At 37.6% G+C, this 20,670-nt stretch overlaps 1 protein-coding gene across 1 annotated transcript; it reads right to left on the bottom strand.

Annotated features, from left to right (window-relative positions):
- Positions 1-2,654: 2,654 nt before the first annotated feature.
- On the bottom strand, positions 2,655-20,483 carry pafah1b1b (platelet-activating factor acetylhydrolase 1b, regulatory subunit 1b). Its single transcript, XM_016267630.1, has 10 exons — positions 20,236-20,483; positions 10,013-10,097; positions 9,860-9,934; positions 9,529-9,735; positions 7,240-7,408; positions 6,669-6,771; positions 6,205-6,433; positions 5,989-6,090; positions 4,700-4,856; positions 2,655-4,610 (listed from the first exon to the last, which is right to left on the bottom strand). Exons 1-10 carry the CDS (start codon positions 20,265-20,267, stop codon positions 4,537-4,539), a joined length of 1,233 nt encoding a protein of 410 aa, XP_016123116.1. The 5' UTR covers positions 20,268-20,483; the 3' UTR covers positions 2,655-4,536.
- Positions 20,484-20,670: the final 187 nt, after the last annotated feature.

Raw genomic sequence — 20,670 nt, 5'->3', positions numbered from 1 at the left:
CACACACACAGAGACACACACACACACACACACACACACACACACACAGACAGACACACACACACACAGAGACAGACACAGACACACACAGACACACAGTTGCCAGGATACAGTGGCTGGTGTCTAAATGTCTGATGTAGTAGGCTGAAATATTACTTCCCCAGTGTTGAGGATATTAGGAACAATATGAGGCCTTAAATAAAAACGTATCATTTGCTCTTACATAAATTGTTATTTTTTCTATACCTCTCTTAGGACCATTATAAGTTTATAAGTAGTTTCTGGTTTGTCAAATGACGTCTACAAATGCACAAGTGGCAGAGAAACGCAATGAAAACGATTTAATAGTTTAGTCTTCAATTTTTGGCTTGTATTGTATTATCTACAGGAACAAAACAACAAATAGAAATAAACAGAAGCTGGAGTGAAAAAAAGGAGACATTATTGACGTCTTCAGTGCCGTGTCCACGCTGCATCATCCACTGTTTCCATGGAAACTGCTGTTTTGGCGCCAGCCTGTTGAAGTTTCTCAGGCATGGAATCATTAGATGTGCAAGGTCAGAACAAAGTCACTGTTGCAGATGACACAAGACCAGTGCACAGAATAAGCCTACAAACATGGTCCTTTTCAAAAATAAATACAAATATAGCTGCAAGCAGCGATTACCGGGGTTCAAGCAGTTAAGGCATTTAAGCACATAAGGAAAAATATTTTGTTAACATGGCTGTAACCACTTAAATCTATGATTAAAAATAGCATTTTGGGCAAAAGCAGGTAATTTACCAAAGAAATATGATGATTTTTAACAGTTATGACTGTTATAGCGCCACCTAGGGTCAGATCTCCATGAAACTTTGCATGCTTGTTAAGTGTCTTCTGTCACATGTTTTCATCAAGTTTCGTAAAGTTTGGAGTTTGCATTTAGGTTTTATAGGCTTTTGGCTATATATGACCACGCCCCTTTTTAAAATTACCCCATTATAGCTAACCAAAGGACAAAATTCAACATTTTTTTGATAATTATTGACCAAATCAGAATGACCATTTTTAATTGGCGTTGACCAAAGAATTCCAAATATGTAACATTTTGGAGTCTACGGCAAGCGGTTTAGGAGTTATTAGCACTTACGCGTTTTTGTTTACTGTAGCGCCCCCTATTGGCCGATTGGGGTGAGTCTTTGTCAGAATGTCCCCTCAGGGAGCTCTACCTTCTGGCCAAATTTCAGCTCTCTACGCCTTACGGTTTGGTCTGCACAATCAGTTTTAGCGGAGAAAAATAATAATAATAATAATAAAAAAAATCCTTACAATTACAATAGGGTTTCAACACTGCGTGCTTGAACCCCTAATAAATTAAATCACACAGTTCTGGTTAATATTATATACGATATCATACTGCTTATTTATTTACTTAATAGCCGTAATTTGTATTTAACATGATCACAATTTAATAAACATTGTAATTGACTAATTATATAATGCTTACATTAAGTTATTCAAACAGCAGCTATAGAAAAGGAGCACAATCAGTTTTAGCGGAGAAAAATAATAATAATAATAATAAAAAAAATCCTTACAATTACAATAGGGTTTCAGCACTGCGTGCTTGAACCCCTAAAAATCCTAACAATTACAATAGGGTTTCAACACTGCGTGCTTGAACCCCTAATAAATTAATCACACAGTTCTGGTTAATATTATATACGATATCATACTGCTTATTTATTTACTTAATAGCCGTAATTTGTATTTAACATGATCACAATTTAATAAACATTGTAATTGACTAATTATATAATGCTTACATTAAGTTATTCAAACAGCAGCTATAGAAAAGGAGCAATGAACACTTACATTATCAAAGAACTTAAAAAAAGAGAAGAGTCTAGCGCGAGTTAATGCACTTAAAAAAAACACTCCCCTCAAAATCAGCTCTCTTATACTTACATCTGCACCTTTTTCGTTTATGATGAGAGCCTCATCATATCATCAAAGGCATCAGCCACAGGCGTCATCTCGGACTATCATCTATCAGCACAACTCTATTATTTTATATTATAAAATGCATCTAAGGGCACAAATATTCAGTGCTTCTCTATGCATAATAAATTAAGATTATTTATTTGCCTTTTATTTGGCCCACTGAAATCCAAATTAATTCATACATAAATCATACACGCACAAAAAAAGTTTTAATTTCAAAATTTTACAACATGGATCTTATTTTAAGAAACCATGTATATAGTACTATATTATAATGCTTACACTGCAAAACAATGAAAATAACTAATTTTGGGGGGGGGGAAAAAGTAAACATTTAAATTTACTTTATTTAATGAATTGCCTTATATTGTATTAGTAAACTCTTTTCCACAAATATTATTGAATACCTAATGTATATAGTACTATATTATAATGCTTACACTGCAAAACAATGAAAATAACTAATTTTGGGGGGGGGGAAAAGTAAACATTTAAATTTACTTTATTTAATGAATTGCCTTATATTGTATTAGTAAACTCTTTTCCACAAATATTATTGAATACCTCAGGTTCACAACACCCATTTTGGTTGAAATGTTGCATTATTCCTACAAAGAGAGTGGCAATATTTTGGCCACTACCTAAGATGAAAAAAAAACAATAGATGGGCTGATGTATATTTACAGATATTTTATTATTTTAATTATGTTGCAAACAATGACATCAAGATATACTGATGGACAATTATTTATTTATGTGAGTGCACAAGTGTGTGTCAACAGTGAGACCACAAAAAGCAGAATGAAGTCCTCGATATTGGGGATTCTCAGTACATTAACAAGGCAGAGAAAGCGAATAGCTGGAGTCAGAGTCCGCTGTGTGCTCACAGACAGGAAGTGACGCCCACGCACACATCCATAGATTCTACATACACAGCTTTGGGATGGCAGTGGTTGGGCATACATGACTCTACTGTTGGAAACAGTACGCTGCGGACCAGCAAGCACAGCAAACTACTCACCACTGATGTAGTCTTAGAAGTTGCTAATTGTTGCCTTGTACGGCAGCCAGTGGAGAACCTTTCAAACTCGCTCTTGTCGGACTTTCGCCTGTCTGCCCTGTTAATCTGATCAGGAGGCCATCTTCCTATAACTGTGTTCATAGAAAACACACACACACACCTTAATAGTTAACACAGAGCAGCCTATAGATATTGCACGTTGATCTATGGTGGAGGTGTCGTCCTCAAAAAGAGCGTCGTCTTCTGCAATGCCAAAAACCTCCCTGAATCAAGAGAGACTGACTAGATAGCTCATCGGCACATGGTCACTGAGCAGTACCACGGAGCACATCTAAAAGCCCGTATGGGCAACGTCTCCTGAAGTCTTCACAAACGCGTGCACAAGCGGACGGGCAGCAGATGGTGCAAGCAAGCAGCAGAATGGCGAAGCAATGAAAGCGCTATATCAATGATGCAGGAGGGGTTAATGAAACCTATGAGCGAATGAAGTCATTTTCGAGAATAGGGAGGCAGAATGTGTGCGGTCAGAGTGAAATCTGGGAGGAAATCAGCCCGTGGATGAGATGTAGCTGCATTTGTGGAGCACCTTGTCCCGAAAGTTGAACGCAGTCCTGGAAATGGTGAATGTACGCAATTAAGAATGAGTAAAATGGCACTTCACTTGCCCTCTATCAGTAAATAAAGTATGTCAAAGTCCTCCATTTCCAAGACGTGGTGACGGAGGGTGTCAGAATTATATCTTCTGTACAAAAAAAAAGAAAGCAAAAAACAAAAATGTAAACCCTATTTTCTCCAGGGACAAGTGCACTTTACTGATCCATGCGATTTCTTTTCTCATATCGTGTTTCCTGCACTTAGTCTCTAATGGGATTGCATGTATATTTGCCTGCTTTTTAAATGGAAAAGGACTTCATGGATGAGAACGGTTCAATAATGTGAACTGAAGTTGTGACCACTTCTTAAAGTGACGAATCTTTTGAGCATCCAGGCGTTCACGCAGTTAAATTACATTGCAGACCCCCGGAACAGACACATCAAGCTGTTCATCTTCAGTCAGTTTAAATGTTTAAACTGTGTAAAGCAGAATGTGACAAAAACGTCAAAGAAAGAAAACGTAAACGTCCCAACAGAACGGTTTTGAGTGCCCTGTATCCTGAACTCCCCAAACAGCATCATTCTGCCTTCTGTTCATAAACGCTTGAGGCGAGAGCAACACCTGTGCTCCGCATCCCTAAGGTACTTTAGATGAGGATAAGCGAATAATTTACAGTATACAAGGTCTGGATTCACCATGCAAGAATACTTGTTTTACTGTTTACTCATTTCTTTTTTTTACCTTGTGAGTGTCTTGTGTAACATTTAATAAGCTCAAACTACATCCAGAGTAATTTACATAAAAGGACAATAGTTATTATAAGAGAGCTGGAATGAGGTGGTAACCATAGTAATGAGTGCATCCTGAAGAGCAGGTGTGGGAGTGGCCAAAGTGGTGGCGTTGGGGGGGAAACGGATGGGGAGGATCCTATGGCGATCAGCGACATTCCCACACTTTGACCGTTTGATCTACACTTCCTGTCACCACGTAAGGAGAAGTCTTGTGGAAATCTGTGGAAGAAAGGATGAATATTGCATTTATTTAATGGTGTAATGAAACCAAATTTCACCATTTCCAGGCAGACATCTGCTTGGCTTACCCAGAGAGGTAACAAAGTGTTCATGGGCACTCAGGGTCTTCATACAGCGCTTGTTCTTATAGTCCCAGATACGCAGGGTCTTGTCATCAGCACAGCTCACTACAAATCTCCCACCAGGATGGAACAGCAGTCCACGCACCCAGTTATCGTGACCGACCTGAGAGGCGAGAGAAGTAAAAGATGAATGAAGAAAGAGAAATGATGGATAAAAGCCCAGAATTTGCTATATGATTCAGTAGATCTAGTAAATGGAAAAAGTCACTTCAGTGAGTATTTGAAAAAGCGGTTTGCTAATACTTCACCAATCAATCCAATAAAAAGCAGTAATACAGTATGATATATACACACAGTGGCCATGTTCAAAATAGTATACAACCATTCCAAGACAAAATTTCTATATGCATGGAATACCGTGAATACATTTCACAAAATGTGCATTATAAAATAGAGCACATTGTACTGGGTAATGCAATGCAACTTTTCATTAACAGCATGAGAAATGAAGCAGAGGGAATCAGCTGCTACTTTAAACATCCCCTCTTTAACTCATTTAACTGGACTGTTGTTGGCTCTTTATATAAACAAAATTGGATAAAAAAAAATTGTTTTCAAAATGTTGACCATTTAATAAATGGTAGCCCATTTCCACCACAAATAAGAAAAAAGCAATACTCTGGCAAGTCTTTAATGACAAGTTGAAATTATTTTATAAGATTTTAAAAAAGTATCTAAATTATGACCAAGTGTTAATGAGTTAAGCTGAAACTAACAGGCAATTACAACAAAAAGTCATAATTATGAAAAATATGCAGGTGCAGCTACATTTCAAAAGGAATCCATATAATCAGGAATTCTACACAAATGTCCCATGCAGATTTTGCAACGGGTTCAAGGCAGTGTGTTAACCATCAGAAAGTTGCTTGGTTTGAAAGTGACTTCTTTGTGAGCAGTGCTTCATACATTTTTACACTATTGATAATCAACAATGGACCTTTTTTTAAAATTTCACAAATCTCATAATTTAGTATCTCTATTTCACATTTTTACTGAAAATTTATGTCAATATCAACCTTTTATCTCTGAATTACAACTTAGTATCTTATCATTTCAGTTTGATTTCATTATTATTTCTATTATGTGGATGAAATGGGCTTCTGTAGTGCATACTCGTTAACAGCACAAAAAAAAAAAAAGCAGAATGCAGTGAGCAGTACTTTTCTATTCTGAACACAGGCAGTATAGCTATAGATATAATACAGTGAAGCTGCCTGAACTATAGCTTAACTCACCAGTGTCATAAGGCACATGCCAGTACTTATGTCCCACATTTTAATGGTCTTGTCTCTGGATCCGGATAGCAGGAATGGCCCAGGCTTTCCACTCTTCTTGTTCTGGAAGAAGAGAGTAAACATGATAAATTATTAACAAAAGACAATATTGTGTGGATCATGATGATGCAGAAAAGGGAAAATGAGGCTCACATCAACCAATGTACAACAACGTACCTCAGAACCTGTAGCCTCAGATATGGTGGGGTGTGCGCTCTCAGGGGCCCAGGAAATACACTCCACCACATGCTCGTGCTCCCGCAGCTCTGCCTTGCACTCCTTGGTGGCCACCACCCACACGCGCACCGTCTGGTCATTAGAGCAGCTGGCCAATAGTGTGCCGTCTTGATTGGGCCGGACCATACGCACCCACTCCCTGTGACCCGTGAACGTCTTCACACAGTAGCTGTGGCAAGTCAGAGAGAATCATTATACATGGACATGCATATGCTTCTAGAGTGTTTTGTATTGCTTTGCAAAAAAAAAAGAAAAAAAAAGAAGACATGTTATTACTTGGCTTGAGGCAATAACATTGCAAAAACTACAAGACATTCAAAGCTACACATGTGACTCACTGAAATCCTTGAGTGTACAATATTCAGATCACAATTACCCACACAATGCACTTCAGTATTACTCACCCAGTGGCCACCTCCCACATTTTCATGGTCTTATCCCTGGAAGCAGACACTATGTGATCACCGTTGGGCATGATGGCAACTGATGACACATTGTGATCATGTCCTGAGGATGTGAGGAAGATGAATGAGATAAAAGGTGCAGGGAAAAGCTTAGTTACAGTCAAGACTCAAGCAACTGGACTTTTGATTAAAGCATAACCATCCAATGTCTAAAAAAAAAAATTAACCGAAACTTCATTTGAAGTATCTAAGGTAATTTACTGACCGATGTAGAGTAATATGATTAAAAGAGGCACCTTTGTTATTTGAGAGAGAGAGAGATTAAATCTGTCAACCTAGTTAATCCTGACCCTAACAAACCTTTACCCCTCCCCCTGGACCAACAGGTCCTGATTGAGTCTCAGCGTCCAGAGAGGATTCTCCAGCACACTAATAAGGATCCCAGTAAGCTTTAAGCCTATATTGGAGGTGGCTGCAGTACATGGTAGGTCAAAGGCCATTTAAGGAAGTTCTTCCAGCAGTATATTTGAATAATAGTAATAATGTGGTAGCAAATGCAGGAAATATATACCGTGCATGGTCCTGATGCACTCAAAGCCCTGGAAGTCCCAGAGTTTGATGGTCATGTCTGCGGAGCAAGAAGCCAGCAGCTTTCCAGTCTGATCAAAGGAGATGTCCTGCACTGAGTCAGTGTGACCTTTCAGGGTACGCTCGAAATCCCCAGCCTCGTAGTCCCAAACCTGCAAAACAATGCAATGGAACATACTTACACACTTGTTTCAAAGTGATTCAAAATAATAATAATAATAATAATAATAATGTTGCACACTTTCAAAAACAGTTTGTGTAGCTTGAGTGCTCTGGTACTTTCAGAACATAGGTGCTTTCACACAGTGCCGTTCTAGGAACTAGCCAGCAGGGTCGTTCCTAGAGAACCATTTTCCTGGTTGCATTTGCACCGGCAGCAGGAACTCTGAAGAGGCCGATAGTGATGTCTTTATTTGCGGTATTTACAAATGTCAATAACCGATGAATGGAGGACGCGGTAATAGCGGAAATGGAATGTAGACGCACAATTTACACAATTGAAAGAGCATGAAAATTGACTAAATCTCCTATGACAACTTGCAGTGTTATCATCGAGGATGAGAAAAGAACACAACGCTGCAGACAACGGGCAAATGCCGTTATTGATGTTTTCCATGTTCATGGAGAAAATATTTTTACTTGGCTTTTTAAAAATGCTGGGTAGCCGGTGTTTCGTATGCGTTTGGCCAATCAGCGTGCACTTACGGCACTGGTAGTTCCTATAGATCTACTCTGAAGTAGGAGCTAATTTAGTTCCCCCAAGCTGAGTTCCTAGAACTAAAACCGTTCCTAGTTCCAGCAATGCGAACACGCCAAAAAGCAGAAAATTCCGCCAATAGTTCTAGAAACTATGAAAAGGTTCCTCTGGTGCGAAAGCCCCTAAACGCACAGATTTCATTTTTAAGAATCAAACTACACCAATGCAACTCTGGACAAAACGCACAGCCAATTAGAATAATCATAATGATAATATAATAAATATAAAATTATACATTATAAACATGCAATCAAATAAAAATATACAATAAATAATATACTATATAGTAGCATAATAATTGTTCAATAACTGATATGATCTGATAACATATACACAACATTATATCTCAAACTTCTGAATGGTTGTGTATACAAAAGTCGTGGCCTAATGGTTAGAGAGTCAGACTCTTAACCCAAAGGTTGCAGGTTCGAATCTCGTACCGGCAGGGATTGTAGGTGGGGGGGGGTGAATGTACAGCGCTCTCTCCCACCTTCAATACCACGACTGAGGTGCCCTTGAGCACCGAACCCCCAACTGCTCCCCGGGCGCCGCAAAATAAATGACAGGTGTGTGTGTGTGTTCACTGCTGTGTGTGTGCACTTTGGATGGGTTAAATGCAGAGCACTAACTCCAAGTATGGGTCACTTGGCCACATGTCACGTCACAGAATTATGAAAAAACAAAACAAAACTAGAGTGCTCATTATTAGTGAGTGATCCATACTGGGAACATCTTAAAATAAATATTTCCAAAATTCTTGCAAACTCATCAAGTGACAAACACAACAAAAACAGGTGACAAAAACTCATCAAGTGACAAACACAGGACTGTTTTTGCATTGTTCAAGACAATGCACCACTCACACGCTGTTAACTCAGTGCTGGATTTCCCCAAAACACCAAAGACTGCTAGAGCTGCACAGTATCATTTACATTAGGCAAATATTAACACACTGAGTCATCAAATACTTTTTTGGATAACCAGTACTTTTATTTTTGCAAGCTCTACTTTACACTAAAGTAAATCTAAATGTTAAATGTACAGTAGCAAAGGTTTTAAACGTAGCATAGAAGAGTATACCGCTTCAACTGCAAATGGCATAAGGTTAGACAACAGAGAATATAGGGGAGATCTATAAGACCTATATAAAAAGGTGTGATGAAAAGTGTCTCCAGCAGTCTGGCTGTGATATTTATTTGGGATCTATCCATGTCTTGACATGTGGAAGGTACAAAGAAACGCACAAAGAAAGATCTGACAGAAATGCAGGCTGAGAACACTTATAACTGCACTGCCTGGTGTCCAGAGAACTGCTCACTGCACCGTTGCCCTGGGAAACCAGAGCATCATGATTTCTCCATAGAGGTACTCAGTGACTCAGCAGAAAAGAATAAGAGCAGATGGATTTATAAACTGAAACATGGCACAACACACCATCCATATAGCATATGCATACATCCTTGTGCAGCCTATCAAAGTCAAAACATCTGACACAAAAATAGTGTCAAAAAACACCTTTATAGTGGCGTCCTCTGAGGCAGAGACCATGAGGCTGAACACAGGGTGGAAGATGACGCGTGTGACAGGGCATCTGTGGCCGCTGAGGGCGTACTTCTCAGGCGGGCGTGGGATCCACTCTTTGGGGTCTCGTTTCTGTCCCACGGGGCCTCCTAAAGTGATCTCTTCCTTAGCTTCATTTAGTTTGGACTCCAACTCCATTACCTATCAAAAATACAGGAAAAACTGGGATTGTTTATATTGAAAAATTGACACCTGTGCAATTATTTAATAGATATAGCCCAGTTTTTTTTAAAATAAGAATATACTGAAAAAATTATTTACTGACCTTTTTTTGTAATCTGATGACTGAAGTCCATTTCTTTTCCAAAAGGCCTGCATACTTCTTGTCCAACTCTTCATTCTGAAGAAATTACAAGTAAGAATGAGACCTAATACATCTTTTTCTATTTTGAAGCTTAGTGTAAAAACATGCTATTACCATATCCAACTCGGTCTCCTTCTTAAAAACAGAATATGCTTCTTCAAAGCCATTAGAGCGCAAATAATCTGCTATTGCTCGATTTCTGAAAGAAAAAAAAGGTGATTTTATTAGATAAAGTAATGTGGAATCATGCAGCCTCTATGAGAACATTATCAGTTTGTAATCATCACCAAATCTATTTAGATTTAATACATGTACGGTAAAAGATCAATGAGGAGACCGCTCTTATCACATTAGCAGTGACATAGAGATGAAGTCAATATGCAGCAGGTCACATAATTACAGATCCATGTAAATTTTGTTAGGGACATCAAGACTTGGACACTGAAAAGGCTGAAAAGTTTTGTGAGTGACAATGGCATTCAAATGCAGGAATGAATCAGCTACATTATTATGAAGTAACAACATTTAGATAACTTGTGTACAGAACGAGATTTAATAGAAGTGACAAATGTATTTAGCTGCAGTGTGAACAAGGCTATTCTTTTGCTTTTGACAGATGTTTTGGTGATGCAATACTCATGTCCTACAGACCAATTCGGTGAAACAGTAGGGGTGTGTGATATGACGATTTTTGACCATGGACGATAAAAATGTCTCCACGATCTGCTTTTGAAGAAATATTGTAGTATAGTGCTACAGCGCACATTCTATCAGTTGCAGTTCTGGCGCCGCCGTATGAATATACTGTACAACGCCACATACATTCACATTAGTGCTGTGTTCAAAATATCGATACGACGATGTATCGTCACAGAGACTTGACAATACGAGTATCGATATCGTGGCACGTGTGCAGCAGTGGACCACGCTTAATTTTTTTAAAAATTTTACAACGTTTAAAATTGAGTAGAAAAGTGCAAGGTTTCTAAAAAAGAATGAATAGAGCATAATATATATAGGCTACAACAAGGTTTAATCTGGCCGCAGTGGAACACAACTGGGTTGCCTGATATAAAGAGACGTAAACCCCAAAACAGAGCTTCCCACTTGCGTAATACGGAAATATCTGCTAAATGTGCTACTTATCTTTGTGAACCTGGCAACCATGTGCACGCGCGCTCTCTCCACTGTGGATAAACGCGCTTGCTTTCTGAAAACAGAGGTTAGCTTGAAGTTTAGTGATCTCCACTTTAATATTCTATTCTCAGAAAAGTGTGATTCATCAACTGTTCATTTACAACAGAGAGAGAGAGAGAGGCTGTGTATGTATGAATTACCACCGTTTTGCCACATTTCTCTATTAATAGTAAAGCTGTGGCTTTAATTCCTTTACAAAACAATGATGCTACCAGCTCCTTGTTGAGAAAGTTAATGTAGCTCTTGAGCGATTAAGCTATTTAGTTGATAAAACTGCGGGGCAGCGCTAAAAAGTTTGTTCCTGAATGTCTGAGTGCAGCCGCAGCGTTATCTGTGTGAGTGACTGCACTTAACATCAAACTGCTTCTGTTTCACATAAATGCTGGCACAGACGTGCATGTTCGGCTAGAGTCGCTTTGAACTTGTGCATCTTCGGAAGTGGAGCTGCGTGGAAAGTTACAAAAAATGTTGTGCACACCACCACACGAAACGACATCGCACACACTGAAAGCGAACTTGTGAACGCGTCAAGTATAAATCAGCCTTGAGAGTGTGTGCGTTAGATACAGTGAAGACAGCGCGTTAGTTTAGAACTCTTCTAATTATTTTTTTTTATTGTAGTGTGTGTTAATTTGTGCAATGATAACCTACCAGCAATGTAAATTATTTTTTAAATATATTAGAATGAGTACATTACAATATACATTTATTAGAACAAGTACATTATTATTTATGGGCTTAAAAACAAGATGCAAACAATCAGAATATTGTACCTGGTGGGGAGTGCACAATGTAAACATGAAACATATGCCATTACCTATATTGTACTGTGGTACAATTATGGAGGCCCTTCATAATGCAGAGGTCAACTGACTGCTCTGCCAGTAGTTAGAAATGGCACTATAGTAAGCAGTGTTTAATAAACAGCTGTTTTTCTAAATTCTGCTAAGGTGAAATTCAGTGCAGTCATGTATCGTATCGTGGCATCTGTATCGTGATACATATCGTATCGTGACTTTGCTGGTGATACACAGCCCTAATTCACATCAGTGTTAACTCAGTGGTAGAGTTGCAGGACACTGCACTTATTCGCAATCACAAAAGTACATTATTTGCATGTGCTTTAAAGCCTTACTGGTTAAACGTTTCATTCACATGCTGTTCTGACATGCGCTTTTTCTGAGCATGTACACCCGAAGCGTGCGCACTAAAAAAAACCTGTTAAACAGCACCTGATCACTGAACCAAGTTATCTTTTGCGCTAATACAGTCAAAACACACAAGGTTTACATATAGACTCAGTTGGTTATGTCTAAAATGAAAGTAAACATTGAGAAAAACGGATACGTACCGGTGTATATTAGATGCGTGAAGATCTTAAAGGGACAGTACTAAACATGCTGCCAACTGTCATTAAAGGGATAGTTCACCCTAAAATTTAATTTCTGTCATTATTTACTCTCATGTTGTCCCAAACCTGTATTAATTTCATTCTTGTGCTGAACACAAAATAAGATATTTTGATCAGGGCTCGACATTAATGCTTGTCCGGGACAAGTGAATGTTTTGGACAGGCAAGTGAATGAGAATTTTTCTTGCACAATCGGACAAGTAACTTGAAAATGTCAATAACTGCCTTTTTTTGTGATATAGCCTTTGTTATAGGGGTGTGTGATATATATCGTTTGCGATAATATCGTAATTGTTGTTTTAATGATGTGCGATTTGACATTATCGAGTATATTGCAAAAATCAAACAACACACCTACAGTGCGCACGCATACATTAGGCCTACGTAAAGAAGTCTAGTAGGTTAGACTACTGCATTTGTGCGTTCTTTCACTGCATGATTCAGTATTAAAATGCATGAAGAATGATCAGGAAATTCAAGATATGGGGGCAGAAAATGTATATATTTATATAATTTCATATAGTTAAACAATATCATACGAAGATCGTGCGCAATTGTTTTGCTCCAAAAATCAGCATGATTACAAATCATGTTGTATGATTTTATACAACAGTTCAATAAACAAGAAGTTAATATTAAGAGACTTACATTTTAGACACTATATTGCCTGTTTTTGTTCCATTTCGCCAACAAAAAATAATTCCAAACACAGCTACGGCACTGTTTTGTATCTCGGTTTTTTCTTGACGGAGTTTTGTTCCAGAATGAATCAACAGTTTAAACGATTCGGTTCAATCGCAATGACTCGCTTCTTAACAGTGACTTGATGCCACCTGCTGGTGGTTTTAATTTCCCATTTAAAGTATAATTTTTTTTTAATATAATTTCAAATATAAGTATTCAACATTTTATGTATCAAAAAATTATTTATTCATTTGTAACTGCAGGTTAAAGCATTCAATGTCCCTCAGAGCTGCATTAAACGGTGGGTAAATATATCTATTCCACTTCAGATGCAGCTTCTGTGCTTCCTCTACATTGCAGATGAATTTTGTTGATATGGATTTCACTTTATTATTTTGTTTATTTTATTTAAAAAGAAAATTCTAACTAAATAAACTAAATGTGACATGCTCACAAAATCTACTACATATACTCTATAAACACTACACTATGTTTTGTATAACTACAATAAATAATTATATTTATAACTCAATTTAAATGTATTTTTTTCTCTCCGGCCAAGTAACTTTTATACTCTGACAAGTAAATGACAAATGTACTTGTCCGAAGGACAACCACATGAGAATGCTTAATGTCAAGCCCTGTTGATGAATGTGGATAACCAAACAGTTGTTGGTCCACACTGAATTTGATAGTAGGAAAAAAATACTATGGAAGTTGCTGTTGAGCAGCAACTGTTTGGTTTTCCACATTCTTCAAAATAGCATTATTTTCAGCAGAAGAAAGAAACTCATTCAGGTTTAAAACAACTTTTGAGTGAGTAAATGATGGTATACTAAGACACTTTTTATTTTTGGGCAAATTATTCCTTTAAATATTAATAAAAAACCAAAACACAGAAAAATCACTCTACTAAACTACTCTTGACTGAAAAACTTTAATACAGTTGCTTTAATAGGAATCAATATATATATATAGTGTTTTATTTTTATATTTGTTCATTCAATTTCTTGAATGCTACTGCTAAATACACATATAATATATATTATGTGTATTTGTAATGTGTATCTTTGTTCTCATTTTTTAATAACAAAGATAAAATAATGTCAAATATTTTTATCTTCACCCACTTTGGCCTAAATATCCACCATTCTTTTTTATATTTTGTTACCTTGAAAGGCTTTGTCTTTATAATAGAGAAATTAGTTTGGCTGTAATGCTTAAACAACTTGCAAAATAGAAAAACGAATATGACAAATAATCGTGAATCGTGATATTTCAAAAAAAAAAAAAAAAAAAAAAAAAAAAAAATATTGTGATATATTTTTGCCATATCGTCCACCCCTATGAAACAGTGATGTTTTTTTTTATGGGTGGAAAAGTGACTGGTGGCAGAAAGTGACAGTTTTCAAGTAGCAGTCTATGGAAGCCATGGAATTAAAGAATAAAAAGGTGCATTTGAGTTTATATTTCAAAATTCTGACTTTATTCTAGCATTTCTCCAAGATTGTATCTCACAACTCTGAAAACAACTTGTCATTCTCTCTTTTTCCCTCGGTTCAGAATCATTCCTATCCCCCATTCCTAATAGTTCCTATCCCTGACTACTGGCTTTTTTCCCCTCAGAATTGATACTCACTATTGTGGAGTTAAATCGAGTTATAAAGTCTGAACTAGGAGATATACAGTAAACTTGCATTTGCGAGAAAAAGTCAGAATTGTGAGATAAAATAGGTAAATGTAAAATATTATTAGAAATAGGTTTAAATAGCATTTCATGCTGTAACTGTAGGGCTAATACAATATGTCCCCTATGAACAGCACATGTGAGTATTATGTAGACCTATTGTTTAAATCAAATTTATAGTTACAAAAACACAGCACCCTGGTTGTCATGGACACTCACCACTAAGGATGGAAAACGTCTCAAATGACACAGCAGGAAATGCTAAAATGGAGGACTGAGCACTTTCACTCCGTCTCCCGAAACACAGCCTCTTCTTTTCTCTTCCTGTGCTTCATTATGTAAATGAGACTTTCACCTCTTCAGATGATGGTGAATATTTCATGAGCTGGCCAATGGGCTAAATTTAGACAGTGATGTCAGCACTTTCGAGACTAGTTTTAGTAACAGTGGCTTTTCTGAAGGAAGCTGTGGAGCACAAGTGGTCCAGTAACCATAGGCAAAAACTGGAATCAAAACTTCATTCAATTTTAATTTCTTTCTTAATGGTGATGTGTATTTTTTTTCAGTTAAAATACTTTCTCCAATGCCAATTTTATCTACACAGACAACTGCAAGCGAACCACTCATAAGTTGGCTTTCTGAAGAGCTCAAACACTATGGCACTGACTGTTCACTGACTGCCTGATGGCATTACAAGAACATTTTGCGGTCTCAAGCCCTTCACTAGTGGCTACCCTAAGCTGTGACAGGCAGCAGACAGGGGGAAAATATCCATTACCCATAAAATTCACATTGTATGCTTTTAAATGCCCCATCCAAAACAGGTCCACCATCTCCTACATGGCTCGCAAAATTTCAAAATCCCTGGTAGCCCTTCGGGCAGGTACTCTTCAGATTTTGGTAGACCGAAAATGTATTTAACTTAGACCATTTTTATGATAAGGGATAAATCAAGCATATAAATCAGGGCTGTCCAAACTCGGTCCTGGAGGGCCGGTGTCCTGCAGTTTAACTCCAACCCTAATTAAACACACCTGAACCAGCTAATCAAGCTCTTACTAGGCATAGAAACTTCCGGTCAGGTGTGTTGAGGCAAGTTGGAGCTAAACTCTGCAGGACACCGGCCCTCCAGGACCGAGTTTGGACAGCCCTCATATAAATTATTATGTCAATATATAATTGACATAATATAATAATATTACTGTCTTAATTGTTTAGATTTTTAGAAGGCAAATTCACTTTTTTCTCATTTACAACTCTAAATGTTTGCTGCGTTAAAACATGAGTTGATATTTGCATTGATCTGACCATAAACGGCAAGAAAGGCTTATTGGAAATGCAAATGTATTCTCTGCCAGGAGGTGGCGCTTTAGGAGCACTGAAATATTGCGGTTTCCCCAGTAACGGCTGTGTACACAAAGCAGCTCTGCGCTCATAAACCCTGCTTTATCAGGAATTATAGGTCTAATTAAATTAAAATGCCAAGGACACGTTTCTGAGGACAGTCGGTTCCCTTCAGATACATTCAAATAGACATCCGTGCCGCGTTTTGACTTGAAACGTGCAGCGCTCATATTTATTCAATGACAACATTTGCCTTTTGAAGTTAAATCCAGCGTATCGCGACTCTTGTCTTTCCACCCCCAACTGTAAGACCTCTTGAAATAATTAAAACATTTCTTATACCATTTAACGCATTTAAAACTTTTTATGGCCTTAAGTACGATACAACTCACTTTAGGAGTTTTTAAGGACCCGTGGGAGATCTGCATTTAATGGCGCTTTTCCACTGCATGTTACGACTCGGCACGGCTCAGTACGGCACGGCACGGTTTGCGTTTCCACTGCAGTTCAGTACCGCTTTAGAGTGGGCGGGATTATTCACATGTCGTTATAGTTGCGCTGCCTCTACTACCACGACTCCTAAAAAAAAAAATTACCATTCCGCGTCGCCCCATCAAGCTCTCGCTGGATCCGCTCCTCTGTTATCAACGAGAGGAACGTCTGTTCTTCTGCAACAGACAACAAAACTTTTTGGTTGTTAAAAAAAAGGTGCGCTCGTTCAAAACAGTTGCGTTCGATCCTTCGCTGGCTGTGCTGATTTAAATCTAGCGGTTCTTTTGTGTTTGTGTTGTAAGTTCAGTGACGCAGGTAGTGACGATTCTCTCCGGCCAATCCGTGATCAGCAGAGTCCTGCACTGCTTACAGATACTCCACTGCTGTTGCACTTGTGCGATCTCTAAAATGTTCGGATGCTGCACTGCTCTCACAAATGACTTTTTTTAGGTACATCATCACGTCTAGGGCTGTGCAATTAATCAATTTCGATTTCAGCCTCCAACGATTATGAAAATATAATAAATCGAGATGAAACGATTATTGTGCCCCATTCTGCCCCCTTTCCAGCAGTGCGCTTTCAGTCTTCCATAAAAGCCCATTTTCACATGTAAATCAGTAAAATCATGTAACGTGACTTTTGCAAAATGGGATGTGCTTGAGTTATTAAAGTTGATTAGCTTTATTAATGTTTTTAAAAGCGCGAAAGAGAACTTGCGCTGTTCCACAGGAGACTTGCGCTCCGAGACGGAACAGAACACGGACATGTGGCTTTCCTAATCAAGTCCAATCAGTATAATCAAACACAGCTGGACTCAAATGAAGGTGTAGAATCTAGTGGTTTTTGGATATTTAAAAAAACGTACATATTGTGCTTTTAAGTTGTATTTACAACACTGTTCCAGAACGATTCAAGATTTTTATTTGTCACATACATGGTTATATAGAGAATATATGACCAGCAGTGAAATGTAAGTCAGGTCCGCTCCATGGACAGTGCAATTATTAAAGAATACAAACAAGAAAATTATACATAAATATAGGTATGGAAAAAGATAAAAAACAGGTGGTCAGCCAACAACGACATCTAAACGTGCTCATCAAATATCAGACAGAACTGCCCTTTCACCTATATCATCACGGTCACTCTTTAAATAAGTGAATGGAGAAATTCACAGATTTCCGGAGCACCCAAGATTACCCAGAGAACCCTAGTGCTTTGTGATGCGTAAAGAATGCACAAGGATGGTCACGCAACTATGAACCCCACCTCCACTTCTCGGTCGTGAGGCTTTATGAAATATTAAAGCTAACTAGCTGTCGCAGGATGCTCCCTAAGGCGCAGGCAGTCATGCTCTTTACTAGTGCACTGAACTGCACTTGATGCCAAGTTTCACAGGGTATAATCATTTAATTTGATCACATATTGATATCTACCCATTTCACAGTGAACACCTTCAGGAATATAAGTCACTTTTTAAAAATCATCTGGAACATAGGGTTGGGTATCGTTTGAATTTTATCAATTCCGATTCTGCTTATCGATTCCGATTCTTTTTGATTCTCAGTTTCGATTCCAATGTGATTAAATAATGATATCAGACATTTATCCTGTGTCTCTTTTTTGCAAACCATTTATTGGAGCTGAATACCATGAACAAAAAACAACAGGCTCCATAAAAACTGGACTCTTTAAGAGCTGTTTGTGTGCAAAATAGAACTGCATGATTCTGGATAAATTGAGTTTTTCCCCCCAATGGAAGCTGTGGTTCTCTCATGATTCTGAAGGAAAAACTAAACAAAATCACATGTAATTTATGAATAAATGATTGACTCACTCAAGATGTACTTGTTTCATTACTGGATGAATCAGCATTCTTGAACGAATCTCTTGTATGATTCAAAGAAAAATAAATTTTAACAGCCCCTTTTCACCATCTATTGTCGTAACAATGTAATTGACAAATCTTCATTTGAAGCGTCAAATTACTTTCAAAAGGTGATTTACTCTATTTTAATCGCTACCACACACAGTTTATATCTGAACTATAAACTTTTATCCCAGTACTTCTGTGATTTGAATGTTTGTAAGAAAAAAAAACATTAGACAACTAAACAAAATCACATGTAATTTATGAATAAATGATTGACTCACTCAAGATGTACTTGTTTCATTACTGGATGAATCAGCATTCTTGAACGAATCTCTTGTATGATTCAAAGAAAAATAAATTTTAACAGCCCCTTTTCACCATCTATTGTCGTAACAATGTAATTGACAAATCTTCATTTGAAGCGTCAAATTACTTTCAAAAGGTGATTTACTCTATTTTAATCACTATCATTAAATTAATTTAATCAGAATTTATATCTGAACTATAAACTTTTATCCCAGTACTTCTGTGATTTGAATGTTTGTAACAGAAATAATGATACTGTGTGGTTGAAAAGACTGTGAAGCTGTTTCATTCATGACAGACAGCTGTTCTCTTTAGGTCAGCGGCAGAGCAAAGACAGATTTAAATGTTCAAATCACACTGGTGTGATCGTACGCTGCACGGACGAACCACGTGATCATAACATTGATCACACACGTCAAAGGTTGAGGAATGAAACAGATGAATCATTGTAATTTAGGAATAGAATCACGTTGGTGTTTGAATCTTGTTCGCGAACTTTAACGATCTATTAAATTAAAGTGCTTTGTCATGCTGGTGGTGACACCTCTCTTGCAACATGTTTTGCTATCACAGATATTATACTTAGCTTTTTTCGGCATCTGATCACAAATGCAGCCAAACTTTGCAGCGTTTAGATTAGCGAGCAAGGTCCTGGCAGATCGCTAGGTCAGGTCCTCACAGATGAAGAAGAAAAAAAAAAAAAAACCGCATAGGCTGAATCGAAATTTTTAATATGACAACAAGTATCTGGTACAACAAGATTCTGGAATCGGAATAGATTTTTGATTCCCAACCCTACTGGAACATGCTGCAACTTGTATTCTAAAGTGGCTTACATAACGCAATTAACGGCAAGCACACACAAAGTGAACACATTAGGATTCATGCCGAATGAGATGTTATTTCCCACACTCAGGCAGTTTCAGTTTCGCTTTACATAATTTGTGTTTAAACTTGGTGTTCATAATAAATGTTGAATGCTGAAAATGATTAATAATGCTTGTTTTATACTTACATTTTTCATTCCTGTACTGTTCTGAATACAGGTACATTTAAAGGATTTGTTGTGGAGTGAGGGGAACTAACATTTTTATACTGTTTAGCTTTATTTAAACATTTACTTTTTTTACTGGTATTTTACAGAATTTCTGAATGTAATAATAATAATTAAAAAAAAAAAGAGGCTTACACTGATGCGACTTCTCTCTAAACAGTGCAATTTTGACCCTGTGTGATTTATTTTCTGGACACTATGTTAAGTGACAGAATTTCAAATATGGTAGACTATTAATGTGACAGATACAGATCTGTATATTAAGAGTACATGAGAATTCAGACTCACAGTTCATCTCGTTGCCTCTGTGACAGCACCATTTTGGCAGGAGAGTGGGGGCGCTGTCTCTGCCCCAAGTAGGGAGCTGGCAAACAGTCCCGAGCAGCTCCTCAGCAGGACGAATTGCTAGATGAGAGACACAATCTCACACTCTTGTGCAAACCGACGTCCTTTTTGCAGCCTGGAGACTTTGTTCACAGCGACACACAAGACAAAATTGATGACCCACTGGAACTAACACCAATTTGATCCACTTGCCATCTAGGGAAAATGAGAGGGGAAAAAGAGATTAATTAGAAAAAGAAACATAAAAGCTCATACAAGATAAATGTGAAGCGGTAATAATTCTGACCTTGATCTGACTGATGTCTAAAATGGCCTCAGCCATGATTTAACCAGACAAAAACCTTTACAAACACAATGAAATATTAATCTATTCGCTTT

This window comes from Sinocyclocheilus grahami, unplaced genomic scaffold, assembly GCF_001515645.1.
Source record: "Sinocyclocheilus grahami isolate Dianchi unplaced genomic scaffold, SAMN03320097.WGS_v1.1 scaffold39.1, whole genome shotgun sequence".
Classification (NCBI taxonomy): domain Eukaryota; kingdom Metazoa; phylum Chordata; class Actinopteri; order Cypriniformes; family Cyprinidae; genus Sinocyclocheilus; species Sinocyclocheilus grahami.
Note: the sequence above shows the minus strand (reverse complement) of the source record. Positions and strands in the feature narration are given on the sequence as shown.

Coding starts and splice junctions, on each gene's coding strand:
- pafah1b1b (XM_016267630.1), bottom strand. CDS start 20,267: ATGGTGCTGTCACAGAGGCAACGAGATGAACT. Junction 10,098..20,235: donor CAGAGGCAACGAGATGAACT/GTGAGTCTGAAT, acceptor TTTTTCTTTCAG/AAATCGAGCAATAGCAGATT. Junction 7,409..9,528: donor CAGAGGACGCCACTATAAAG/GTGTTTTTTGAC, acceptor ATTGTTTTGCAG/GTTTGGGACTACGAGGCTGG.